The sequence below is a fragment of the Callithrix jacchus genome, chromosome 9, assembly GCF_049354715.1.
Source record: "Callithrix jacchus isolate 240 chromosome 9, calJac240_pri, whole genome shotgun sequence".
Classification (NCBI taxonomy): Eukaryota; Metazoa; Chordata; class Mammalia; order Primates; family Cebidae; genus Callithrix; species Callithrix jacchus.
In genome coordinates, this window is record NC_133510.1 from 36922980 (window position 1) to 36946225 (window position 23246).

General features: G+C 34.9%; 1 protein-coding gene across 3 annotated transcripts in view; it reads left to right on the top strand.

Moving 5' to 3' along the window:
• Positions 1-23246, top strand: part of CPNE8 (copine 8) — a 261517-nt gene that overhangs the window by 34067 nt on the left and 204204 nt on the right. For all 3 annotated transcript variants that reach the window (XM_002752370.6, XM_054238177.2, XM_035255835.3), the window contains exon 3: positions 236-282. In XM_002752370.6, the coding sequence (XP_002752416.1) occupies positions 236-282 (47 nt within the window). The remainder of the gene's footprint in view (positions 1-235; positions 283-23246) is intronic.

Consider the following 23246-nt stretch of genomic DNA (forward strand, 5'->3'; position numbering starts at 1 on the left):
GTACATTGCATATTAAATTCTAAACATCTGGCATAGTTTGTTTTCTGTTTATTTAAATTAATATTTAATCATTTGATGATTTACTAGCCTTTTTTTGTTTTGTTTTACAAAGGTAAGACTAGGAATTAGGTATTTAATTTTCATGTAGCTTTTGGACAGCTGAAAAACAAATTGTGTATATTCACGATTTTCATAAAAGACATTTATTCATGTGTTAATTTTTTATCTTTTGTAGTTTGTGTCTTATATGTACAAGGAGTTGGAAATAAAGAATGGAGAGAGGTAAGATTAAAACTTTTAAAAAATTACTGGGCTTGAAGATATAGTTCGTTATAACTTGATCAAGATGATACTTCCTGTTTTTCGACCTAAAGATTGAGTTGTTTTTATCTTAGGAATGTTACCTTCGTGTTTTGTTTTTAGTAACAGTGAATGTTAGCTGACTTATGACCTTCTTTTGGAATATTCTAGGCCTGAAACTTGTACTTCCTTTATTCAAACATAAATTTAATGTGATTTCTTACATAATTTAAGTTTCTGGATTTAGTCTTATTTTTAGAGATCAACTGCTGATGTTTATAAAATGCCACTTTAAAATATTTTAATTGTGCTGCTTAATGCCAAATATTACTTGCTTTTTGCAACTTATTTAATAATAATGTGGAAATTCAGCTTCTTAATACAAATGTATGTTGCTTAATGAAGCAACAGTGAAGAGACTGCATTGTGACTTTAATTTGTTTTCTGGAGTGTCTCCACATTCAGATGGGTGGATGATCACTGGAAGGTGGAGAGCATATTAAATAAAAGGCGTTTTCATCTTTCTCTAGTTGCCAGTTATCTCAGGAAGTCAGTGCATTGTTTTAATGAGGTTACAGTTTCTGGCTAGCTTTCCCTAGTGAGGTTTGTGCTATTTGTTGCCACAGAGTGTATTTGTCAGTCATTTTACCACTGTGTCTCAATTTTGAGTAGAAAGTAAGAATAAATCCTTTAATGTATTCTTGAAACCTGAGGTAGATAGCTCAAAACTTGTCCCTACTGATAATGGGCTGGTGGTCAGTGGTCTGATGAACATGTTTCTAATATCTAATTGCTTCTGCACATTTCTATTTAGTTCAATATTTACCTCAAGCTCTATATATTAAATGTAAACTCATCATCTGGGCCAATGCAAATGCCTAAAATGAGGAAATTTGAAACTTTATTGGATAAAGGGAGTTTGAAGAAGTACACCAACAAAAAATTTTGGACTTAAACCAGGATTCTGGGAGTTAATTCTTAAGTGGATACTGACTAAGTGGTATTGACTAGCTTAAGGGCAGCCTCAGCTCAAAATCTCCCTTCCTTAAAAAATTTCTCATGCTTTCCTATTGCCTAAGCAATGAAATATAAATTTCTTACTTAATTTACAACTTTTCTATAATGATAAAAGCCCTTTATAAATATTCACTAGTTTTCACAGCAATTTTAAGAGGTCGGTTGTATTATAATCCTTTTGTTAAATGGATTATACAAGAAAAGTTGATATACGAGAAAATCCATTTTGATATGAGAAAAATGAAATGTAGAAAGGTTAAATGACTAGACCAACGTTACAGTTGTAAATGACAGTGGGAATGCCTACCCAGGCCATCTGATTCCACAGCCCTTGCTATTAGACCATCTTGCTATGCAGAATTCTTGTCTGATGCCAACCTTCATGTTCTTATTTTATAAAGGGAAATAAACTTTACCAGTCAATGTTTAGGGCTTTATTATTATTTTTTTATGCTTGACTCAGAAAGAAAGACAAGTAGAAAGAGGAAGCCTACAATTTACGAGAAATGGCCTAATATTAAAATAAAACCGAAATAAATAGAATAATAGGCTTATATTTTATTTTTGAAGTAGTTGAAAATACTGGTAAGATGGAATAATGATGAAAAAGGGTTTGAAAACAAAATGAAAATGGAGAAAATAATGAGGTAAGACCCATAATTATGTAGAGTAGGTGGGAGCTATAGATAGCTGAAGATGGGGAAATACAAATTAAGAGGCATTTTCAACATAATTTCGAAAGAGTGAAAAGTATTGAAGAAAGAGAATGGTCTGGAAGAATAGAAAGGAAGTGCCAGATACAAGAGACAAGCATTTTGGAACATTAAGCAACTAATGAACTTGCAGGATAATGAAACGAGACTAAAAAAAGACACTATGTGTGTTACTAATCCCCACAAAACCATTTGGGAAGATAATTTTGAGAGCCAGTGTAATGTTGTGGTTGAGGGTGTGCACTTGATCTTTCAGTGACTCTGTTTCCTCATTTGCAACATGAGAATAATAATAATGATTCTGGCTAATATAGCTGTTAGGAGGATTAAATGTGAATGACTTGTAACAGTATCTGGCACATAAGAAGTACTGTACAATTAAGGATACATTATAATTTTAAGACATTAGACAACTTGTAAAAGGATAACAAAACTAGAAAGTGGCAGGTAGGTAAATTCCGGCTTTATAAAAAACTGTAAAATTCTTTGCACAAGCCCAACAGTTGATGGGAAAATGACCTACGGGATTTACTTGGCCTCAAACCTAATATGAAGCTGTGGTGTTAGACAGCTGCTAAAAAGCTAGTGCAATCTGAGGATCCACTGATGGATGTTCAGTGCTTACATCAAGAAACATAATGCTATTATGTTGAACCATACGAAATTGTCATTTTTTATAGGTCAGCAGTAATTGAATATTGGCAGGTTCATGTGATTCAACTGAATATTGTTGCACTTTGCTCCAATGGAAAATTGCTTTTTTACCTACATTTCAAACCATTGAAAAGCCAAATCTGTATTTGAAGAGGGCTACCATTTTCAAGAAAGGGATAGAAGCTATACCATATGAATAAAATAATATTTAATCTGAAAAAATGCAAAGACTGAATAATTCACAGTACTTTCTTCAGACTCTTAAAATACTTTCATTTGAAAATGGGAGTATACTTGATGTACAAGAGAAGACAAAAAATTTTGACCAAAGGTTGGAGAGACGAATAGACACAATTTAGTCCACCATGAAGAAAACCTTCATAACACTTAAAGTATCCCACAGTAGTAGGTTTCCCGGAACCGTATCCTGAAAGTGTAGTGCATTTCCTGTTACAGGAAATATTGAATTGGAGGCTGCACTGATTCATCAGGAAAGAAGTTGAACTTGATTAGCTCTATTTCCTTGCAAGTTTTTGATTCTTATGAGGCTATGGAGCTCAAAGCATTTCCTAGTAATTTTATTAATTCTACCCAGTATCTTTTAAGTATTGAACACTATTTTATATGGATGAAAAAGAGCAAAACTACTCTAATAATTATTGTTAGAATTATTTGAAATCAGACTGGGAAAATTTAGATATTTTATTAATGGTTTTTAAATATATCCTTTATTTATTAATTTGACCAATATTTATTGGATGCCAATTACATAGTGGTAGATAAAACTTAAAAATAGATAGTGTTTCTGCCTCAGGGAGCATGCAATATAATTGGAGCATTTTCTCAGCAATTTTTGCCACATCCATCCGTAAAGTCAATTTATTGATGGAGGGGAGGTATCAGCATTATCTCAATAATATAGTGGTTGTGTTTGTATTTAAATTCAGGTATTTTGGAAAAATATGTAGTAACAAGCAATATGAATTTATGTTCTGAGATGAATCACTTTTAAAGAAGGGGAACAAGTGAAAAAATAAAGCTTAAAAATGGTTGAAACAAATGCTCCAAATAAAGAAATATAAAATTATTTAAAATTAATCTGTAGTTAAAATTTGCAATTTAAAAATTATCTCTAACACAATTATAATTACCACTGGATCATTGATAAATTACATCTAATGATTGTGAATTATGAAAAACTCTTGAAGTAATTGATACTGTAAAACTAAAATTATTTTTAGTGTATAGTAATTTCAGATCTAGAAATGATGTTTAAGCACCATGAATTATGAAACTATGGAAACCTCCTAGTGGCTAGTAGAAATCACAAAGTAACATCTCTACGAATGTCCATTTTAGTGAGGGTTGGGAACATGTTCCAACTAATTTCTTGAAGCCAGATTTTAGTTATCCATAGGCAATTCATTTTGTGAATTACTTTTAAACATTTAAAATTACAGAATTTGTTTTAGATTCCCTAAGTTAGTATATGGTGAAAGAAGGCAAGCTGAAGTTGTTTATGAACTACATCAATTATAGCATAGAGGCAAACAAATCTGCTTTCAAATGCTGATTACTACGGTTTGACATTATCTCTGCTCTGCTCCATTCCATTGACACTGAGCTATTTTAACATTTATTCATCTCCATACTGAATTATACTTGTTTATGTAGCACGCTCTCTCTCTCTCTCTCTCTCTCTCTCTCTCTCTCTCACACACACACACACACACACACACACACACTCACATCCAGGACTTTTTGTAAACTTCCTCTCTTACATGTCTTAGCTTCACTGTTTAGCTTTGTGCTTTCTGTACAGCATTTAGAATATGGCTTTCTTTGTTCTTAAAAGATGTTTAGGGCTAAGTGCGGTGGCTGACACCTGTAACTCAGCACTTTAAGAGACCAAGGTGGGTGGATCATCTTAGGTAAGGAGTTTGAGAACAGCCTGGCCAACATAGTGAAACCTCATTTGTAGTAAAAATACAAATATTATCTGGGCATGGTGGTAGGTGCTTGTAATCCTAGCTACTCAGGAGGCTGAGGCAGGAGAATTTCTTGAATTCAGGAGGTAGAGGTTGCGGTGTCACACCATTGCACTCCAGCCGGGGTGACAGAGCGAGACTCCATCTCAAAAAAAAAAAAAAAAGTGGGGCCGGGCGCGGTGGCTCACGCCTGTAATCCCAGCACTTTGGGAGGCCGAGGCGGGTGGAACACGAGGTCAAGAGATCGAGACCATACTGGTCAACATGGTGAAACCCCGTCTCTACTAAAAATACAAAAAATTAGCTGGGCATGGTGGCGTGTGTCTGTAATCTCAGCTACTCAGGAGGCTGAGGCAGGAGAATTGCCTGAACCCAGGAGGCGGAGGTAGCGGTGAGCCGAGATCGCGCCATTGCACTCCAGCCTGGGTAACAAGAGCGAAACTCCGTCTCAAAAAAAAAAAAAAAGTGTTCAATTAATATTTGATTGAACACTCAAATTTAGGGACATCCAAATGTAGCCTCTCAACACAGGCACACATGGTTTAATGTTCATGGTTTCAAAATTTATGTGTTGGAAGACTCCATAGAGATAATTTGCTTTGTAGGCTACATTTTTTTATATTAAATGTGAGAACATGTATGTGTCATGCTAACTAGTTATGAGAGGCCAAGACTTGTTCTGCTGCTCTTTGTTATAAGCTGAACTACATGTTTTGGAATTTGAATTATGACATCAATTCCAAAACATGTTACATCTCTCTTAAGGCTTAGGGATATTCATTACATTTTTTCATTTTTGTTTTAGAGAAATATTATGATGAAACATATAAAGCTATTGATACAGGAGAGAGGAAGCTTTTAGAATTTTTAGGCCATCACTTGCTAATCCGTTAAGGGTTCTGCATAGCTACTGATACTTCACTATTGAGTGCATGTTGCAGAGCAACTGATTTTGTTTTCTTTTCTCTCTTTTAGAAAAGATTTGAATTGTACTATACTATACTACTGTGCATTCTATCTACAGCAGTTGCGTTTTTTTTTAGTAGATGTTGGAAGGAGTCTCACAATATGTGCAAAGACTTTCTGTGATTGATTAAGGGGACTTTAAAACAGAAGACATTTGCTGTGTTTTTGTAAAAACAGTTGTGTGTCATGTGGTTGAAAGAACTTAGTAAAGCCAAAATATTCTATGAAATATGTGGCCATTAATATTTTAGCAAAAATATGTTGTGTGTTACTAAGACAAATACCATATTGATCCATTTGGATTTCCAATGTCAGCAAATCAGTTTTGGAAAGAGATCTGCAGATTGGCATTGGAATCTTTCTGTTCAGAAAAGGACATAAAATAGTTTTTACAAATATTCCTGGATATAGATAAGTAGAAGTTGTGGTTTAACAAAAGTTACCTGTAGTTTATAAAGCTCAGTTGAAATCTATTAGTGCTGCATATCGTGTGTTCAATTGAACAAGAAACACACTTTAGAAAGAACTTTTCTGGTTGTTAGCTGAGAAGCAAATCCAGAATATTTTGATCTCTTAAATTATTTTTCCTGTCCCATTTCTAATATACTTTTTAAAAATCAAAATAAAACATCCAAATGAAGGGCACAAATTATATAGCATAATGAATTAGAAGTAAACACATCCATGTAACCACCATCTAGATCAAGAAAGAGAACATTGCTAGAAGTCCAGGAATTTTGATTGTGCTCCTTCCCTCCTCTTAAACTGATGTATCATTCTGACTTCTAACCTTATTGAATAGTTTTGCCTATTTTTAAGCCTTAAATACATCGAATCATATAGTATATACTTAATTGTGTCATTTCTTTCAGTGAGCTCTATCCATGCCTGTGGCAACAGGTTGTTCATGTCTGTTGCTGCATGGTTCTCCATTTTGTGAATATGCCCTAATTTACTTATCCGTTGTACTTTGGACAGATTTTTGGCTTGTTCCCAGTTATTGAATATTATTATCTGTTTAGAATGTTCTTGAACGTAGTTTTTGGGTCTTACATTCACTTATTCCTAATATATGTAAGAGTGAAATTTCTGAGCCATAGGGGGAATGCATATTTTCATCTTCAGTAGATACTGCCAAATGGTTTTCCAGAACTTTCCATCTGCCACCTGCTGTGCTTACTCGCCAATACTTTGTATTGTCAGTTAAAAAAATATTTCCATTCTAGTGCTGTTTTTTTTTTTTAACTTCCTGATGATTAATATGGTTCAGAACCCTTAGGTAGGTTTAATGGCCATTTGGCTATGCTCTTTTAAGAAGTGTTGTCTATTTTCTTACTAATTTTCAGGACAGGAATTCCTTGTTGTTTGCATATCTTGCAAATATCTTCTCTCCTTGTCGAGTGTGGCTTTCCGTTCTCCAGATAGTGTATTTTGATGAACAAAAGTTCACAATTTTAATTTAATCCAACATAGCAGTATGATCCTTTATAATCATAACAGTAATCATAACAGATCCTTTATGATCTGTGCTTTTGTTCTCTTTAAGAAAATCTTTCTTTGAAGGCCATGATGATATTTCCCAGTGTTATCTTTTAGACATTTTATTGTTTTATCTTCCATGTTTAGACCTACAGTTCCTCTGGAATTAACTTTTGTATATAGTTTGAGATGAATTTACTTTGATGCCATATAATGTCTAATTGACTCAGAAACATTTGTTGATGGGATTGTCTTTCTCCACTGCACAATTATATCACCTTTATTACAAATAAAATAGGAGAGAGATCCAAGATGGCTGATCGCTAACAGCTCGGGATTGTAGCTCCCAGTGAAAGCTCAGAGAATGAGAGGATGCCACACTTTCAGACGAATTTTTGTCGCTCACGGACCAGAAGATTCCCAGTGGAGGAGCCCCATGGGTCGCCAGCACGACTCTTGTGGCCAGTGCAGTGGTTTTGCCGGCACTTCGGCATGGCAGCTCTTGGTGCAGAGTAAACGGGACTGGTTCCCCTCTGACCGACGTTTGGAGCTCCGGGAACGCAGAGTCACCTATTAGGGACTCAAGAAGGAAGTCAGACCAGAGATTCCCAGGCAGAACAGCACCATCAGTCTTAACGCCACTGTTTTGGCCAGCGCAGTGGGTTGCTCAGTCTTAACGCCGCTGTTTTGGCCAGCGCAGTGGGTTGCTCAGATTCCGGTACTGGGAATCAATAAATTGGACGTCCACTCAGAAACTTAATTAGAAAGGTGGTAATTGCAAAGATGACAGATGGATAAATTTATAACGAAGGGAAGAAACCAGCCTAAAAAGGCTGAGAATACCCAACATCAGAACCCCTCTCCCTCTACAGGGGATTACAGTTCCTCATCAGCAACGGAACAAGGCCTGATGGAGAAGGACTGTGTTCCATTAACAGAAGTAGGCTTCAAAAGGTGGCTGATAAGAAACTTCTGGGAGTTAAAAGAACTTGTTCTAGCCCAATGTAAGAAAACCTTTTGAAAAAAGGTTTGACGAAATGCTAACAAGAATAGACAATATAGAGAGGAACATAAGTGAATTAACGGAGTTGAAAAACACAACACGAGAACTTAGCGAAATATGCACAAGTTTTAATAGCCGAATTGATCAAGCAGAATAAAGGATATCAGAGGTTGAAGACCAACTTAATGAAATAAAAGGAGAAGACAAGAATAGAGAAAAAAGGATAAAAAGGAATGAGCAAAGTCTCCAAGAAATATGGGACAATGTGAAAAGACCTAATTTACGTTTGATAGGTGTACCTGAATGTGACGGAGAGAATGAATCCAAGCTGGAAAATACTCTTTAGGATATTATTCCAGAAAACTTTCCCAACCTAGCAAAGCAGGACAATATTCAACCCCAGGTAATACAGAGAACACCACAAAGATATTTCTCAAGAACAGCAACCCCAAGGCACATAATCGTTAGATTCACCAGGGTTGAAATGAAGGAGAAAATACTAAGGGCAGCCAGGGAGAAAGGTCAGGTTACCCACAAAGGGAAGCCTATCAGACTTACAGCAGATCTCTCAGCAGAAACCTTACAAGCCAGAAGAGAGCGGGGGCCAATATTCAACATCCTTAAAGAACAGAACTTTCAGCCCAGAATTTCATATCCAGCCAAACTAAGCTTCACAACTGAAGGAAAAATAAAATTTTTTATGAACAAGCAAGTACTCAGAGATTTTATTACCACTAGGCCTGCTTTACAAGAGCTTCTGAAAGAAGCATTACACATAGAAAGGAACAACCAGTATTAGCCTTTCTAAAAATATACCAAAAAGTAAAGAGCATCAACATAATGAAGAATTTACATCAACAAATGAGCAAAACAGCCAGTTAACATCAATGGCAGTAACCCTAAATTTAAATCGACTAAATTCCCTAAACAAAAGATATAGCCAAAACCCAACGGTATGCTAAATCCAGACCCATTTCACATGCAAGGATACACAAAGACTCAAAACAAAGGGATGGAGAAATATTGACCAACCAAATGGAGAGCACAAGTAAATAAATAAATAAATAGCAGGAGTTGCAATTCTCGCATCTGATAAAATAGATTTTAAAGGAACAAAGATATAGTGGTAAAAGGATCAATGCAACAATAAGAGCTAACGATCTTAACACCCAGATACGTAAGACCTATAAAGAGACTTAGACTCCCTAGACTCTCACACAATAATAATGAAAGACTTCAACATCAATATTAGATAGATCAACAAGACAGAAAATTAATAATGATATCTAGGACTTGAACTCAGATCCGGAACAAGTAAACTTAATAAATATTTAGAGAGCTCTCCACTTTAAATACAGAAAATATACATTCTTGTTAGCACCACATCACACCTACTCATAGGTTTAAATGAAATATGGATCGGCCATTATTAAGCACAATTATTGGCATAAAAGAGGTTTTCAATACCCATTTTTAGAATAAAGCAACATTCCTGTTCTCTCTTTCTTCCTCTTTCTTTCTCTCCTTCACTCCTTTTTTTCTTTCTTTCCTTCTCTCCTTTATTTAAAAAAAAAACAAATAAAATAACTATATATGTGAACACCTTGTTGAGTATTCTATTGGGTAATTCCATGATGTTTTAATAACTAGTTCTGGCTGTCTGAACTTTGTAGTTTTTTTTTTTTTTTCTTCTCCTTTAGGATATTCTAGGCTAGGGGCCTATCTTTTTTTCTGTAAAGGGTTAAATGTAAATAGGAGCCAGGGCAAAGATTTTAGGGTAGATGGGCCTAATAGTCTCTGTAGCTACTGTAGCATAAAAGCAGCCATCAATAGTACATAAATGGATGATGATAGGGCTATGCTTCAGTGAAACTTGCAAAAACCAGCAGCAGGCCAGATTTGGCCTATGGGCCATAGTTCTCGAACTCTGTTTCTAGGATATCTTAGCACAGCTCCACAGAAATTTTAGAATCTGTTTCTCAATTTATACATACACATCCACACACATCCACATACACACTATGAGATCTGAAATTGCATTGAAACTATAGATCAACTGAAGAGAACTGAAATCTGTAAAAAAACGTGCCTTGTAATTCATGGATATGGATGTTCCTCTACTTATTTAAATTTTCTTTAGTTTTTGTCAGTAATTTTTTATAATTTTCTGTGTAGAAGTCTTGTATGTCTACATTTGTATTTACCCCAGTTATGACATTTTTAATGCTGATGTAACATCATTTTTAACTTTTATTGTGGTATATAAAATATAATTTATTTTTTGGATAGTAAGTCTGAAATGACTTTGCACAATTTATTTACTAAAAATAGTTGGTGGGCCATGCACAGTGGCTCAGGACTGTAATCCCAGTGCTTTGGGAGGCCGAGGCAGGCAGATCATGAGATCAAGAGATCAAGACCATGGTGAAACCCAGTCTCCACTAAAAAATAGAAAAATTGGCTGGACATGGTGGCACATGCCTGTGGTCACAGCTACTCGGGAGGCTGAGGCAGAATTGCTTGAAACCAGAAGGCAGAAGTTGCAATGAGCCAAGACTGTGCCACTGCACTCTAGCCTGGTGCCTCGCGACAGAGCAAGACTCTGTCTCAAAAAAAAACAACAGTCGTGGATTTAATTTTTTTTTCATAAGCTAAAAGTTTTTTCTCTTCTAATATGATACTTGCTGTACTGACAGGGTCTCTTGTATAGTGTTAAGTAAAAGTGGTGACAGGAGGCATTCTTGTTATTGATCCCATTGGTAAAATTTTCATGTGTTTGCCTTTATTCAGATAATTATATGATTTTAATTTTGTCAGTAAGGTGAAATACGTGCTTGATTTTCAGTGCTAAAACACATATTTCTGTAATGTTTTCCACTCAATAATAGTATATTATCTTTCAAATAGATTGTTTGCCAGGCTTTGCTACTATTTGTTAGAATTTTGTTTCTGTTACAAATAATACTGACCTATAAATTTCCTTCTTTGTTATAAACTTGTAGCTTTTGTTAAGATTAGGCAAGCCTTATTACTTATGTTTGAAAGTATTTTCTCTTTTCTCTTTGAAGGAATATTATAAGGGGTTTTAATATCAGATTCAATATCTTTGTTATATACATGTCTACTTAGAATTTTAATTTCTTCTTCTGTCAGTTTTGTGTGCCATGATTTTTCAGGAATTTGTCCATTTCCCCTAAATTTTCAATTCATTGGCATAATGCTGCTTGTAATACACACTTATATTATGTGTAATTTCTGTAGGATCTCTAATTATGTCCACTTTTTACCTTCTTATATTGATAATTTGTGGGGGTTTTTTTTTGGTCCTTCTTGGTAAAGGTTTATTAATTATTAGACTTTTCAAGAATCAATTTTTGCCTTTGATGGTTATCTCTAATTAAAAACTTGTCATTGATTACTGCAACTAATTTTTTTTCTCATTTTTGGATTTAATTAGATTTTTTATTTCTTTTTTGAGACAGAGTCCCAGCTGGAGTGCAGTGGCATGGTCTCGGCTCACTGCAGCCTCCACCTCCTGGGTTGAAGTGATTCTCATTGCTCAGCCTACCAAGTAGTTGGGACTACAAGTGTGTGCTACCAGGCCTGGCTAATTTTTGTATTTTTGGTAGAGACATTGTTTTGCCATGTTAGTCAGGCTGGTCTTGAACTTCTGACCTCAAGTGATCCACCTGCCTCGGCCTTCCAAAGTGCTGGGATTATAAGTACTTTACCATTGCACCCAGCCTTACTCTTCTAAGTTCTTGAGAACAACAGCTTAACAGTTATTGTCAGTCACTTTTCTAATATATGAATTTTAGGCTAAAAATTCTCTTTTGAGAGGCTTTAATTATATCCAAGTTTGTTGTGTTATGCTTCTGTTAGGTACCTTCCAGATTTAAAGTTGTTTTTTTTTAATTTGGAATGATGACAAATTTACAGAAAATGAGCAAATTTAGTATAAAGGATTTTTTTCCTGGAAACTGTTTGAGAATAAGTGCTGTCATGATACCCAATGACAATGTGAATGCTTTATTTATGTAAAATATATGCTCCTTCATAGCCATAATAACCAGAATCAGGGAATTAAATTGATACGTTTCTACCCATCTAATCCTCAGGATTATATGGGATAAATATATAATGCTTATAAATATATAATTTACATATAAATATATATTTACATAGCATATATTAATAGCTTATATATATACAATGCTAACAATCCAGTCTGACCTATAGTTACACAGTCAGGATCTTGTTGACTGTGTGCTTACAGTGGATTTCATTATGTTTTTTTCTGTTCTTTGCATTTCTGCAGTTTGTCAAATTGAATCTGAAGGTTGGATAGAGATTCAGTTCCTTTAACAAATCTATTGATGGTTGTATGAACTTTTTTATTAGAAAGCAAACGATGTCTTTTTTAAATTGCATTTTGGGGTACATGTGAAGAACATGCAAGATTATTGCATAAGTACACACATGGCAGTGTGATTTGCTGCCTTCCTCCCCTTCACCTATATCTGGCATTTCTCCCCATGCTATCTCTCCCCAACTCCTGACCCCTGCTGTCCCTCCCATATTTTCCCCCAACAGACCCCAGTGTGTGATGTTCCCCTCCCTGTGTCTATGTGTTCCCCTTGTTCAACACTCACCTATGAGTGAGAACATGTAGTGTTTGATTTTCTGTTCTTGTGTCAGTTTGCTGAGAATGATGGTTTCCAGGTTCATCCATGTCCCTGAAAAGGACACGAAATCATCATTTTTGATGGCTGCATAATATTCCATGGTGTGTATGTGTCATATTTTCCCTGTCCTGTCTATCATCAGTGGGCATTTGGGTTGATTCCAGGTCTTTGCTATTGTGAACTGTGCTGTAATGAACATTCGTGTACATGTGTCCTGATGGTAGAACAATTTATAATCCTTTAGATATATACCCAGTAATGGGATTGCTGGGTCAAATGGAATTTCTATTTCTAGGTCCTTGAGGAATTGCCACACTGTCTTCTACAATGGTTGAACTAATTTACACTCCCACCAGCAGTGTAGAAGTGTTTCTGTTTCTCCACATCCTCTCCAGCATCTGTTGTCTCCAGATTTTTTAATGATCGCCATTCTAACTGGCGTGAGATGGTATCTCAATGTAGTTTTGATTTGCATCTCTCTGATGACCAGTGATGATGAGCATTTTTTCATATGTTTGTTGGCATCATGTATGTCTTCTTTTGTAAAGTGTCAGTTCATATCCTTTGCCCACTTTTGAATGGGCTTGTTTGTTTTTTTCTTCTAAATCTGTTTTAATTCTTTGTAAATTCTGGATATCAGCCCTTTGTCAGATGGGTAGACTGCAAAAACTTTTTCCCATTCTGCTGGTTGCCAGTTTAATGACTGTTTCTTTTGCCGTGCAGAAGCTGTGGAGTTTGATTAGGTCCCATTTGTCTATTTTGTCTTTTGTTGCCAATGCTTTTGGTGTTTTTGTCATGAAGTCCTTGCCTACACCTATGTCCTGAATGGTTTTGCCTAATTTTCTTATAGGGTTTTTTTTTTTGAGATGGAGTTTCACCCTTGTTACCCAGGCTGGAGTGCAATGGCGCAATCTTGGCTCACGGTAACCTCCGCCTCCTGGGTTCAGGCAATTCTCCTGCCTCAGCCTCCTGAGTAGCTGGGATTACAGGCATGCACCAACATGCCCAGCTAATTTTTGTATTTTTAGTAGAGATGGGGTTTCACCATGTTGACCAGGATGGTTTGAAATCTTGACCTCTTGATCCACCTGCCTCGGCCTCCCAAAGTGCTGGGATTACAGGCGTGAGCCACCAAGCCCGGCCTCTTCTAGGGTTTTTATGGTGTTAGGTCTTATGTTTAAGTCTTTAATTCATCTGGAGTTAATTTTAGTGTAAGGTGTCAGGAAGGGGTCCAGTTTCTGCTTTCTGCACATGGATAGCCAGTTTTCCCAACACCATTTATTAAACATGGAGTCCTTTCCCCATTGCTTGTTTTTGTAAGCTTTGTCAAAGATTGGATGGTTGTATATATGTTATGTTGCCTCCAAGGCTGCTGTTCTGTTCCACTGGTCTATATCTCTGTTTTGGCACCAGTACCATGCTTTTTTGATTACTGTAGCCTTGTAGTATAGTTTGAAGTCCAGTAGTGTGATGCCTCCCGCTTTGTTCTTTTTGCTTAGAATTGACTTGGCTATGCGGGCTCTCTTTTGGTTCCATATGAAGTTTAAGGTGGTTTTTTCCAGTTCTGTGAAGTAGGTCATTGGTAGCCTGATGGGGATAGTGTTGAATCTGTAAATTACCTGGGGCAGTATGGCCATTTTCAGGATACTGATTCTTCCTAACCATGAACATGGAATGTTTCTTCATCTGTTTGTGTCCTCTCTGATTTCGTTGAGCAGTGGTTTGTAGTTCTCCTTGAAGAGATCCTTTATGTTCCTTGTTAGTTGTCTTCCTAGGTATTTTATTCTCTTTGTAGCAATTGTGAATGGCAGTTCGTTCTTGATTTGGATTTCTTTAATTCTGTTGTTGGTGTATAGGAATGCTTGTGATTTTTGCACATTGATTTTGTGTCCTGAGACTTTGCTGAAGTTGCTTATCAGTTTCAGGAGATTTTGGGCTGAGATGATGGGGTCTTCTAGATACACAATCATGTCGTCTGCAAATAGAGACAATTTGGCTTTCTCCTTTCCTATTTGAATACCCTTTATTTCTTTTTCTTGCCTTATTGCTCGGGCTAGAACTTCCAGTACTATATTGAATAGGAGTGGTGAGAGAGGGCATCCTTGTCTAGTGCCAAATTTCAAAGGGAATGCTTCCAGTTTTTGCCCATTCAGTATGATATTGGCTGTTGGTTTGTCATAAACAGCTTGTATTATTTTGAGATACGTTCCGTCAATACCTAGTTTATTGAGGGTTTTTAGCATAAAGGGCTGTTGAATTTTTGTTAAAGGCCTACTCTGCATCAATTGAGATAATCATGTGGTTTTTGTCTTTGGTTCTGTTTATGTGGTGAATTACATTTATAGACTTGCGTATGTTGAACCAGCCTTGCATCCCTGGGATGAATCCTACTTGATCATTGTGGATAATGCTGTGCTGTGGATTTTTGATGTGCTGTGGCAATCAGCTTGCCAGTATTTTATTGAAGATTTTTGCATCTATGTTCATCATGGATATTGGCCTGAAGTTTTCTTTTCTTGCTGAGTCTCTTCCGGGTTTCGGTATCAGGATGATATTGGTCTCATAAAATGATTTGGGAAGGATTCCCTCTTTTTGGATTATTTGGAATAGTTTCAGAAGGAATGATACTGGTTCCTCTTTGTATGTCTGGTAGAATTCAGCTGTGAGCCCATCTGGACCTGGACTTTTTTTGGGTGGTAGGCTCTTAATTGCTACCTCAACTTCAGACCGAGTTATTAGTCTATTCATGGTTTCAACTTCTTCCTGGTTTAGGCTTGGGAGAATGCAAGTGTCCAGGAATTTATCCATTTCTTCCAGGTTTACTAGTTTATGTGCATAGAGTTGTTTGTAATAATCTCTGATGATGGTTTGAATTTTTGTCAAATCTGTGGTGATATCCCCTTTATCATTTTTTATTGCATCTATTTGGTTATTGTCTCTTTTCTTTTTAATTAATCTGGCTAGTGGTCTCTCTATTTTGTTGATCTTTTCGAAAAACCAGCTCCTGGATTTATTGATATTTTGAAGGGTTTTTTGTGTCTCTTATCTCCTTCAGTTCTGCTCTGATCTTTGTTATATCTTGTCTTCTGCTAGGTTTTGAGTTTTTTCGATCTTGCTCCTTTGGCTCTTTCAATTTTGATGCTAGGATGTCATCTTCACTCTTTTGTGATGTTAGTATTCTTTGATGCTTAGTGCCTAGATCACTGGAGATTTTCATGTATTCGTTGGAATAATGGTATGCTATACCAACATGAGCAGATTATATTGCCATACATCCTTCATTTTATCTCTTTCAGCCATAATTTAGTCATAGTTCTATAAGTAATGTTCATCACTACTCTATATATCAATATTTCTCTAGTAACTGGGTTAAAAATTCAATCTTTAATAGATTCCTTAGAAAAGTTCATAGGAACAATATTTCCCTAGTTATTGTATGTTGATAACAATTTGTGTCCTTTATATTTGAAGAACATAAAATATTTTGATCACATTTTCCTTCCTTGCATATATTTAATATATTATTGCACTTTTATTCTGTCAAAAAGCATATCTGACAAAAAGTTTGATGGAAAATATAATTTTAAGTCAGGTACTCATTCTGCATGAATGACTAGTGGATTATTTTTCTTGTTTTAATGATACTAAGTACTTTTACTAGACTGTATTATGGTATTAGTCATTCAAGATTGATATTCTGAATATGTCATGTGTTCTTTGTTTCAAATTTTTTTGTGTTTGAAAGTTTAATAAGTAGTTTTTAATATTCCTTCTGATTTGCTTTGATTTTTTTGTGATAAGAACACTTAATGTATGCCCTTTAAAAATTTTAAGTGTACAATACAGTATTATTAACTATTGGCATAGAACTTAACTCATCTTGCATAACTGAAACTTTATACCCATTGAACAGCAACCCTCCGTTTTTCTCTCCCCACCAGTTGATGCCATCCATCATTCTGTGCTGTTTCTATAAGTTTGACTATTTTAGATGCCTCATATAATTGGAATTATACAGTATTTGTCCTTCTGTGACTTGTTTGTTTCAGTTAATATAATGTCCTCCAGGTTTATTCATGTTGCTGCATATGGCGGAATTACCTCCTTTTGTAAGGCTGAATATTACTCCATTGTATATATGCCACATAATTTTTTGTAATAAGAACACTTAACATAATATCTACCCTTTTAGTAGATTTTTAAGTATGGGATACAGTATAGTTAACCATAGGCACCATGCTGTACAGTAGATCTCTGGGACTTACTCATTTTTCATAACTGAAACTTAATACCTTTTGACTGATTATTCCCAGGTTCCCCTCCCTTCAGCTGCTGACAACTACTCTTCTATTTTTTTCTTCTATGAATTTGATTATTTTAAGTTCATCATACAAGTGGTGTTATGTAGTATCTCTCCTTCTGTGTCTAGTTTATTTCACTTGGTATAATGTCTTCCAGATGCAACCACATTGTTACAAATGGCAGGATTTCCTTCCTTTTAAAGGCTGAATCATGTCCCATGGTATGTACACTATGGTGAATAATGCTGCAATGAACACAGGAGTGCAGATGTATCTACAAGATTATTATTTCAGTTATTTTAGATACATACTCAAAAGTGGGATTGCTGGACCACATAATAATATTTTTAAGTTTTTAGGAACTTTCATACTGTTCTCCATAATTGCTGCACCATTTTACAATTCCACTAATAGTGCATAATAATTTCTCCATATCCTCAACAACAATTCTTTTGTTTTTTAATAGCCATTCTAACAGGAATGAGGCAATATCTCAGTGAAGCTTCAATTTATAATTCTCCAGTGACGAGTGATGTTGAACGTCTTTTCATATACTTTTGAATATTTGTGTATCTTCTTTGGAGAAATATTCATTGAAAAATTTTTTGGCCTATTTTTTAATTGACTTATTTGGTTTTTTGCTGCTGAGTTTCAGATTTCTTTGTATATTTTGGTTATTAATCCTTTATCAGATGGGCTCGAATATTTTTTCCTTCTTTATGTTGCTTTTTGATTCTGCTTTCCTTTGCTCTATAAAAGCTTTTTAATTTGAGTTAATCCCACTTGTCTAATTTTGGTTTTGCTGCTTGTGCTTTTGGTGCTATGATAAAAAATTTATGGCTCAAGACAAATTTCATGAAACTTTTACACCTTCTAGGAGTTTTACAGTTCCACATCTTACATTTTTTTCTTTAATTCACTTTGATTAGTCTTTTGGGTATGGTGTAGGATAGGTGGCCAGTTTCGTTCATTTGTATATGAATATCACATTTTTTCTATGCCATCTGTTGAATAAATTATCTTTTCTGCATTGACACTCATGTTGAAGAGCAGTTAAACATCTATGTGTAAATTTATTTATGTGCTTTTTCTTCTATTCCAAAGATCCATTTGGCTGTTGTTGTATCAGTACTGTGCTATTTTAATGACTATAACTTTTTAGTACATTTTGAAATCAAGAAGTGTGATACCTTTAGCTCTGTTCCTTTTTAACATTGCTTTAGCTGTTCAGGATCTTTTGTGGTTCCATATAAATTTTAAAATTGTTTTGTCTATTTTTGTAAAATATGTCATTAGGATTTTGATAATTATTACATCAAATCAAAGATCAAGATCACTTTGTGTGGTATGATTATTTTGATTATATTGTATCTTTCAATCCATTAACATGAGAGATTTTTCCATTTCTTTTTGCCTTTCTTATTCCTTTTGTCAATGATTTGTATTCAGTGTACAGGTCTTTTACCTTCTTAGTTAAGTTTGTTACCGAGTATTTTATTTTTTTTTATTCTATTGGAAATTGTTTCCTAGGTTTCCTTTTGAATGGTTCATTGCTGATGTATAAAAGCATAACTGGTTTTTGTATATAGAGTTTGTATCTGTAACTTATGAATGTGTTTATTATTTCTAACAGTTTTTGTGGAGGCTTTGAGATTTTTTTTAAGTTTAAGGTCACTTGGAAACAAAGATAATTTTACTTCCTCCGTTTTGATTTGGAAACCTTTTATTTCTTTTTCATGCCTAATTGCTCTGGCTAGGGTTTTTATACCATGTTGATTCGAAGTTGTGATAATTGTCATTCTTGCCTTTTTCCTGCTTTTGGGAGAAAAGCTTTCAGTTCTTCACCATTGAGTATAATGTTAGCTGTACGCTTTATTTATATGGCTTTTATTTTGTTTAGGTAGAGCCTTTCTATTTTTTTTTTATTAAGTATTTTCCTCATGAAAGGTTATAGAATTTTGTTCAGTACTTTTTCTGTGTCTGTTGAGATGGTGCTGTTATTTTATCTTTTAATCTGTTTTATTGTATATTGTATTAATTGATTTGCTTTTTTTGAATCATTCTTGTATCACAGGAAAAAATATCATTTGCTCATAGTGTAACTGAGGTGGGAGTTGGGACTTGACTCCAGAGGTAGGGCTTGGACACCAGACCAAATTAAGGACTAGCAAAAACAGGGCTGGTGTGGAAGCAGCTTTACATAAGATGTCTACCAGTGTGCCATGTCTGTTTACCATTGCCATGAGAACACCTAGAATTTATTTCCCCTTTACATGGCTGCAGCCTCATGATCTAGACGTTTCCAACCTTTTCCTAGAAATTTCTGCATAACCTTCTCCTTAATTTGCATGTAGTTAAAAATGAACGACCTTTCGGCTGCTACTTTGGCACACTGCCTATGGGGTAGCCCTGCTTGGAAAGAGCAGTAACTCTGCTGCTGCTGTACACTGACACTTCAATAAAAGTTGCTGTTTAACATCACCAGCTTGCCCTTGCATTCTTTTCTGGGTGAAGCCAAGAACCCTCCTAGGCTAAGCCCCAGTTTGGAGGCTCTCCTGACCTGCATCATAACCATCTATGTTAGGTAATTGGCTATATGTCAAAGAAAAACAAACTTCCTGTCTTTAGGACAAGACATAGTTTTGCAGCTTGTAACAATGACTGTACCAACATTAGGCTCCTACTTTCCCACAGAAACTGAGAGACAGAGGTGCAGTTTATTTTGATGTTTACATTATATAAAGATGGCTCCTATGTTCTTGAGAAAGACATTCCTGGCCAGAGTTTTCAAAAGGATTTATATACATTTCAAAGAGAGAAACAACTTGTAATTACATGTTTCCCAAAGTAAATGCTCTGAATAAAAGGAGGGAGTGAAATATTTTATCTTATTATCAACAGGGAGAATTAAGCCTCTTATTTTTAATTTTTTATTTGTATTTGTCCTTACACAAGAAATAATAGAGAGAAATTCTATGTCCTGTTTACTTACTTTCCACGAATGGTAATATCGTAAAAACTCTAGTACATTATTACAACCAGAATATCTATATTGATAATGTAAAGAAATAACTATAAAAATAGAGACACATGTTGACCAGGATGGTCTCGATCTCTTGCCCTCGGGATCTACTCGCCTCAGCCTCCCAAAGTGCTGGGATTACAGGCGTGAGCCACCGCCCCGTCTCTACTAAAAATACAAAAAATTAGCTGGGCATGGTGGTGTGTCCTGTAATCCCAGCTACTCAGGAGGCTGAGTCAGGAGAATTGCCTGAACCCAGGAGGCAGAGGTTGCGGTGAGCCAAGGTCATGCAATTGCACTCCAGCCGGGGTAACAAGAGCGAAACTCTATCTCGGGAAAAAAAAAAAAAATAGAGAAACAGCTCCATCTTTCTGGAAGTGAAAGTCCCATCCATCCTTAAGCCAATCAATAAACAGTGACTGCAATCTATGGTTTATTTATAGTCAATATATTTATGTACTGCTGAATATATTACAAAATAAAATATGAATTATTTGAGTTGTATCCATGACTTTAATTAGGTATATCTTTTTCTTGTGGAAAGGCTTCATTGGCATGAATAATACTGATATATTTTGTTAACATTTATATATGTTAAATCAGTGTTTGGCAGGGTTTTGCTATATGAATCAGTAACATTTGAAGGAAAAATTTGAAGATTGCCGATACAGGTTTGCTAGCCCATTATTTCAAAAATTAAGAAAAAGATAATAAGATTAAGGTAAATATCTTCTCTCATAATTTATTTCCAAATAAAAGTCATTTATTTTTACCATAATATAAAACCCTGATACTCATAGTATAGTCCAGTTAGAAACCTGAGGCAGTCACAATTTCCCTTAAATGTGATGCATTTAAAGTTTTAAATAAAGATACATCACAACATTAGATTTTGTGATAGTACATGTATATTGAAAAACTGTAGCATAAAATTTTATTCTACTGTTAATCATTGATACAGTAGCTGTCTTCTCCCAAGTTTTAAATGTGATGATCAGTTTCTTGCAGTGGAACATGAAGTACAGAACAATGTCCAACTTACTTGTATTTTTATTTTATGGGCATTATAAAAACTTCAATTTTAAGTAGGCATTTTGAAAAATTTTAAAACATTACTGTCAAATTTATTTTATCAATTCATAATATTATAGGAAAACTAAGAAAAATCTAAGATTCTGCCATTAGTTGGTGACATCACGTGTATAGCTAGTGAGGATTATAGACCAGGATGATCCTTTTAACGTGCTGTTGAATTTGGTTTATTTGTTTTATTTGGTTTATTTGTTGAGGATTTTTACATCCGCATGGATCAAGGATGTTGGCCTATAATTTTCTTTTCTAGTTGTGCTCTTGTCTGGCTTTGGTATGATGATAATGCTGGCTTCATAAAATGAGTCCGAAGGTGTTTCTTTTTCTTAATATCTTGGGAAGAGTTTCAGAAAGATTGATATTGATTCTTATTTAAATGTTTGGTAGCATTCATCAGAGAAGCCATCAAGTCCTAGGCTTTTCTTTTTGATTACTGCTTTTGAGGTTGTTGATTACTGCTTCAATCTCTTATTCATTATTGGTCTGTTCAAGTTTCCTGTCTTTTCATGATTCAGTCTTCGTAGGTTTATACGTTTCTAGGAATTTTTCCATTTTTTCTAGGTTATTCAATTTGTTGGCTAAAGTTGTTCATAATAGTTCCTTACGATCTTTTTTATTTCTGTAGCATCACTTATAATGCTTTCTCTTTTATTTATGATTTTATTTATTTGTGATTTCTCTTTTTTAAAAATCATTTTAGATAAGGGCTTGGCAGTTGTTTTGTTTGTTCTTTGGTCCCCTTTTACCTCTTTCCTTTTTAGTTGTTTCATTGAATTTTGGAGTTTTTGTGTTAGCTTTTAATTGACAAATAATAATTGTATATTATATATTTATGGGATGCAATGTGATATTTTGATATGTTTACATAATGGAATAATTAAATCAAGTTGTTTAGGAAATCCAGCAACTCACTTACTTATTCTTTTTGTGGTGAAAACATTTAAAATCTTCTCAGCAATTTTTTTTTTTTTTTAGGGAGAGTAAAGTTATTTTATTAAATCATGCACATTACGTGTGTTAGTGCAAATAGTTTAATCTGTACTCCAGAAATTCTATTGTACTTTATATTTTTACAAAATAGATTTAGAACAATCATTTACTTTAAAAAAGGTAATTCTGAAGTTAAGCATTTCAGAACAATATTTGCAATAACCTATATACAAAAGGTACTGGGTACCACTGGCATATTAGCATTCTGTGGTGGAGTGGCTTCCTGCAACAGAAAATGATGAAATGAACTATAAGACAGTATTCTCTATAAGTCATTTGTGACTAATTCCTCCATAAATCTAGTGATCCTCCCAACAGTAATCCCAAATAGCTTAAAATATAACCTTTAAAGTATAAACAGTGACTGCCAAACATCACAAGGCAAATTATACCCTAAACTCCTATTTCAATATTTGGCTAGACTTGTGGATTGCCACAGAACATTCAAGCCAATTCACTGACATTCCCTCCCAGTCTTCATTGACTGAAAAATTTAACTATGCGATACTTTAGGATATTCTATGACCTAAATAAACTTTACGGACATAACTATGATGCCACACAAAACCATGGCTAAATTTTCACTTCTGTGTGAAAATTTATAACATCAAGCAGTGTTTTTAGGTGCTTTATTGTGCATAGAACACTATTAATCTTGGAAATAGTGCTTTTCATTAACAGAAAGTCCCAATTAACAACAATAAAAAGAAAATAACCATTTGCATACCCAACCAGGAAATCTGTTGGTAGGTACAACAGCTTACCCTGAACATGAATTAGCTCTGACACATCATAAACCAAATTAGGTCAATACAAGCTTATCAGAAGAGATACCATTATTATAGTCACCTTTTCCTATGGTAGATCATTAAAACTTATTCCTCCTGTCTAACTGAGATTTTGCACACTTAGGTCAACATCTCCCCTTTCCGCATTCTGTATTGTAAATGCATGGATTTATTTCTGGACTCTCCCACTTCATGGGTCATTATCTGTTTTTATGCCAATAACATGTTGTGTTGGTAACTATAGCATTTTA